Genomic DNA, 6,000 nt, shown 5'->3' on the forward strand with positions numbered 1-6,000 from the left:
GGGGCGTGTAGTACCGCCTTCGCGTGAAGATCGCTATTCACATTCTAAACAGCCGCACTTCCGCGTATCCCAGTGAGCACTAACTGGGATATAAGTTTGTGTTTAGCTTTTTGCCCATTGCCATTTTTCAGTGTTTTCTTTTTGCCCTTTTTTAATGAAAAACAAAACTGGACTCACTAGTCATTTATCTTTCATTATAAATAAAGTAGTTTGTCAATGTGGAAATCTGAAATGGCATTTTCTTTTATGTAATAATAAAAAATAGGCTACTTGATAAAAAGCTGTTCTCTATAGCCAAATGCAAAAGTGTTCAATTCTCATGCAGGCCTATGATGTTAGGCTACCTTTGGTGACATTTCCTGTTATAGCTTTTAATCATCCTACAAATAAAACCAAATTCCAGTGAAGTCGTGTGATTAGGCTGTTTTTTTTGGGGGGGGGGGTGGGCATGGGCACTGTTTGTGCATAGGGCCCAGAATTTCGTGCTACGCCCCTGCCTACAGGGGCGGGGCCGAGCAGGAACAGCTCGTTATCTGTCGGGTTACCACCTATATAAACCAATCACCCCAAACCATCAGTGCGAAGTATTGAGCAGATGTATAGACGCCATACCGAGCATTCTCTCTGTCTTCAGTCTCCCCGCTTACCCTCGCCTTGCCTGTTCTCTCCTTCCGTGATCCTAACCTTCTCCCATTCCTTCCTCAGTCCAGTTCCCGATCCTAACCTGCCTGCCCCGCTGAGCCCGGCGTCCTGTGTCCTCCTTCCCTCGTGTTCCCTGTTTTGGTGTCACTGTTTCGGACGGATTCCCCTGGCATCGACCTTCGCTCTAGGATCAAGACTTCGACTTCTGCGCGCCCCTTCTGTACCTTCGCCTCGGTTCCACCTAGGGAAAGCTCCGTCTCCGCTCGCCGCCCTCATAACCAGCGATCGGACTGCGGAGCTGTCACCGCTTGCCCGTATACCACGGGTCTCGATTGCTTGCCTGATTCAAACTCCAGTAAAGCCTACCTTTCCCCGCACTTCTGGATCTCTGTCTTTCTTACCCCGAGATCGTGACAGTATTTCTTAAATATCACAGGAATACCATATGATTACCACAGGATATTTTTGTAAGGGCAACACACTGTCTGTTTGCTCCACTGTCCTCTGGAAAAAGAAACAAGACAATCAAATTATCTAAATATTAATAATTATAATAATGATAACAATAAATATAATAATAATAATACATCTAAAAAATGATCTAAACCTTGTTTCAGTTCATTGTTTCAGTTACATATTCATTAACTTGATTTTAAATAATACCAGTGCAGCCATAAGGGGGCAGTACAAGACTATTATAAATACCTTCTGGGCCAATGCAATCATACTGCAGTCAAACTGAATTCAAATCCAGTCTGTAACATATTTTCTATATTTATATAAATTAGATAGATAGATAGATAGATAGATAGATAGTAAAAATGGATAATCTACTGTACATATACAATAGATGGAAAAAAGATAAGCAATACTAATACTAACTGCATGTCTTTAGTCTGCCGCAGGAAAGCTGTATAAATCCCATACAACACAGGGAGATCATGCAGATATATACTGTAGAGGAGAGGAAGGAAACAGTACTGGCCACTGAGCTGCCGTAATGTTTAATTCCTCATCATAATAGTATGTTTCCTGGCTTCTGCTTCCTGAGTAAATGTTCCCTTGTTGCTGACATTCTTCAGTTGTGTTTGATTTTGATAACCAGAGAAAACAGAGTCTGCACAAGTTAATCGATTCACTATTTACTTTGTTTTTAAGCCATTAAACTGCATAAGCTCCCATTGTGAGCAAATTAGCGACCAAAGAGACTGAGCAATTACTGAACAAAGAGTGCAAGTGTTTTATAGCACAGAATGCCATCATTGCTGGGTATCCAGAGGGAGGATTTATAGTATGTGTCAATCACTCATTTGCTGTCTTAAGAGAAAGCAGGGCTTTAAAAAGGGCCCAGCGTGCTGATAACTTACTATCCCCCAGCAGCATCGCAGGCTATCCAGGCCAGTACAGCTCAACTCTGCTACCATGAAGACCTGCCAAGTCCACTGTGTCCTTGTTCTTCTGGGACTGGTTATGGGCCTTTGCTACCCCAGTGCTGCTTCACAACCAGACCTGCGCTACCGGAGCTTCATGCAAAGAGCCCACACCGCTGCTATGAGCCCACAGGTACAGTACCATGCACTTCTGCAGTAAGTTAGGTAGCGCTACCTTGCTCTTAATATATAGATTGGACTCATTGTAGGGGTGGCACAATTTGACTGGTTGGTGTGAGCTTATATCCAGTGTTACCTGTTTGGCGGAGCCAGATTCATTAATGAACAGAGGTGGTTTCTATTTAAAGACAATCACATTTCAGTGATGGAGTGGACAAAATGATGCTGTTTCATTGAAAACTAACAAAAAATATTAACAAACCTAGTCACTATATTAGCAATCAAGCTCCCTTTGGGCCTTACTGAGGACAAAAGAGAAACATGCAGCTATATATCTGTACATAAGCAGATTATTAGGTCATTGTTGTATTTGTGTTTCAATAACTGATCTAAAAGCAGAACATTCAATTTTATGTACATAAGTACAAGTATTTCCCTTTTGCAGTACTCTATAGTTAAGATGAATGTATTTTTTACCCTTTGTCTTGTTAACTTTATCTCTATTAAAATAACATCTTTTAATTCTATTATGTGTATTTATAATTTTTTTTGTTTGTTTATACACACACATATATGTTTGTTAGGACTGGAACAGGCGTGTGGTGGAGGACCTGCTTTCTAGATTGGCCCCCCCTGAAGATGACACTCCCCAGAGTGAAATGTCCACAGCAGAGGAAGGAGAAGAAACGCGTGTAGAGCTGGAGCGCTCAGTGGAGCCCAACAACCTTCCCCCACGAGAGCGCAAAGCAGGCTGCAAGAACTTTTACTGGAAAGGTTTTACTTCCTGCTGAGTTTCCTTCCAGTCCCTATCAAGTAATCCTAGTCTCTCACACCCCCTACCCTGATATATGCTGAATAAATCTAAGAAGCAGTTTTACTTGACAATTTATCACATTGTACTTAAATAAGTAAATAACAAAATAAAGTGCAAGACTTAATTTGAAGATGCTCGTTGTCTCCTGATTTACGAATGACACAGTAAAATATATCAACAGATACTAATGCATTACACTATCACACATATTAAAAGATGCGGATATGTGGCAGTTTAACAGGATTATGTGAAAATTGCAGCAATAGGGGACATTGTGTGATGAAACCAGGAAGACTGATCAAAAAAGAAGCACTGGAGTAATGACACCATGGGGACAATTCAGAAAGGGGGCGGGGGGGACTTTGGTGCCTTGTGTTAATGGAGCAACAGCAGGCAGTGGTAGAAACAGTGCTGCTTTGCGCGTACGGCTGATTAAGCGGGCCTCTTACTGAGGACTAATGGGGCAGCTGATGCATTTTTCATTAGTGCCTCATTGCTTGTGCAAACAGGAACACCTTCAATGTTTTTCGCCCCCCGGGGTTTGTAAGCAGGCAATGTGGAAAAAAGCAGTTAGTCAAAACGAAATTGTTATTTAATTATGCTTTTGAACAGACCAAATATTTATATGCATCTGTTGTGTTTCATTTTCAGGTTTGAAAAACAGCTCTCTCAAGCATTAAAAATTGAAATGGTGTTTATACAGTAAAGACATATATCTGCATCGCTTTAATGTTATTTTACATTGAGAAAATTTCCCATTCTCGGTAGTCGGTCATTAATGCCTAATATGAAGTGAGTTCTGGGTATGCTAGGCTCTTCACACTCTGCTGGTAGACTGAATCATCTTCTTGCAGAAGTACAACACCACATGGATCCACACTGTCCTGTATCCAGTAAAATAAGTCTCCATTTAGAATGGTGTTGCATTATAATATATTACTTAAAATTCTATTCCATTCATTCTTTTTACATTGTTTACAGAACAAGTTGATCATCTGCAAGTGCCATCCTGCAAAATCACACAAAAAGCTTTCACTTTCTCAGTCACTCAAATGTCAAGCTAATTACATCTTCCATTATTTAAGCATATATAGCCACTTTTGCGTTAAAATTTGCAGAATCCAATCTGGCAACTGTCAATCAACAGATTGTGCTGTTTGGTCCATCTTGGCAAAGGGAACAGGCCAAAATACAAAAGCCAATTTACGCACCCTCATTTCAGGTCCTTTTTGCATTTCTTGGGCCATTATATGCCTTTACACAGGCAGCCCATGTTCCAGTCTAAAGATATTTTGTTTGTCTGTATTATGCTATTGGTATGGAAGTATACGACACATTGTAGACAGAATGAATGTGAGAAATATTATGTGTTTTCTGAGTGTGTGTGTGTGTATACACACACATATATATGCATACTCCGATGATGCATAACTTTTCCAGCTACACTTTCAGTAGTGGCCTACGTTTGCAACCTGGTGACACTTTCCAGGCAGAATAAATCTGTAGTGCCATCAGCTCCTCCACCCTCCCACCCATGGTCTCCGGAAAGGACTACAGTGTTTCAACTCCATTTGGCCTACACTCACCTAAAGGATTATTAGGAACACCTGTTCAATTTCTCATTAATGCAATTATCTAATCAACCAGTCACATGGCAGTTGCTTCAATGCATTTAGGGGTGTGGTCCTGGTCAAGACAATCTCATGAACTCCAAACTGAATGTTTAGAATGGGAAAGAAAGGTGATTTAAGCAATTTTGAGCGTGGCATGGTTGTTGGTGCCAGACGGGCCGGTCTGAGTATTTCACAATCTGCTCAGTTACTGGGATTTTCACGCACAGCCATTTCTAGGGTTTACAAAGAATGGTGTGCAAAGGGAAAAACATCCAGTATGCGGCAGTCCTGTGGGCGAAAATGCCTTGTTGATGCTAGAGGTCAGAGGAGAATGGGCCGACTGATTCAAGCTGATAGAAGAGCAACTTTGACTCAAATAACCACTCGTTACAACCGAGGTATGCAGCAAAGCATTTGTGAAGCCACAACACGCACAACCTTGAGGCGGATGGGCTACAACAGCAGAAGACCCCACCGGGTACCACTCATCTCCACTACAAATAGGAAAAAGAGGCTACAATTTGCACAAGCTCACCAAAATTGGACAGTTGAAGACTGGAAAAATGTTGCCTGGTCTGATGAGTCTCTGATGATTTCTGTTGAGACATTCAAATGGTAGAGTCAGAATTTGGCATAAACAGAATGAGAACATGGATCCATCATACCTTGTTACCACAGTGCAGGCTGGTGGTGGTGCTGTAATGGTGTGGGGGATGTTTTCTTGGCACACTTTAGGCCCCTTAGTGCCAATTGGGCATCGTTTAAATGCCACAGCCTACCTGAGCATTGTTTCTGACTATGTCCATCCCTTTATGACCACCATGTACCCATCCTCTGATGGCTACTTCCAGCAGGATAATGCACCATGTCACAAAGCTCGAATCATTTAAAATTGGTTTCTTGAACATGACAATGAGTTCACTGTACTAAAATGGCCCCCACAGTCACCAGATCTCAACCCAATAGAGCATCTTTGGCATGTGGTGGAACGGGAGATTCGTGCCCTGGATGTGCATCCCACAAATCTCCATCAACTGCAAGATGCTATCCTATCAATATGGGCCAACATTTCTAAAGAATGCTTTCAGCACCTTGTTGAATCAATGCCACGTAGAATTAAGGCAGTTCTGAAGGCGAAAGGGGGTCAAACACCGTATTAGTACGGTGTTCCTAATAATCCTTTAGGTGAGCGTATATGGTATATTTGAGACTTCATATCGTTCCATTTCCAATATGTATCTAGTCATCTTCCAAATTGTGATCGAGATTTGGGTCATGAGAGGGTCTGGAACACATAATTTTATAACACCAGCTAGTTTAACTTCAGGTCTTTGGATTGCAAGAGGAAATCCGTGCAAGAAGGGGAAAAGAAATTTTCCAA

At 41.6% G+C, this 6,000-nt stretch overlaps 1 protein-coding gene across 1 annotated transcript; it reads left to right on the top strand.

Moving 5' to 3' along the window:
• The first annotated feature begins 1,987 nt into the window (after positions 1–1,987).
• On the top strand, positions 1,988–3,136 carry sst1.2 (somatostatin 1, tandem duplicate 2). The gene is made up of 2 exons (XM_023804243.2): positions 1,988–2,205; positions 2,777–3,136. Exons 1-2 carry the CDS (start codon positions 2,065–2,067, stop codon positions 2,981–2,983), a joined length of 348 nt encoding a protein of 115 aa, XP_023660011.1. The 5' UTR covers positions 1,988–2,064; the 3' UTR covers positions 2,984–3,136.
• Positions 3,137–6,000: the final 2,864 nt, after the last annotated feature.

Source organism: Paramormyrops kingsleyae, chromosome 17 (assembly GCF_048594095.1).
Source record: "Paramormyrops kingsleyae isolate MSU_618 chromosome 17, PKINGS_0.4, whole genome shotgun sequence".
In the NCBI taxonomy this organism is placed as follows: Eukaryota; Metazoa; Chordata; class Actinopteri; order Osteoglossiformes; family Mormyridae; genus Paramormyrops; species Paramormyrops kingsleyae.

Excerpts from the sequence above, each read along its gene's own strand:
- sst1.2 (XM_023804243.2), top strand. The coding sequence starts at position 2,065 with ATGAAGACCTGCCAAGTCCACTGTGTCCTTGTTCTTCTGGGACTGGTT. Across the intron at positions 2,206-2,776 it reads CCGCTGCTATGAGCCCACAG|GACTGGAACAGGCGTGTGGT; the intron begins GTACAGTACCAT and ends TATGTTTGTTAG.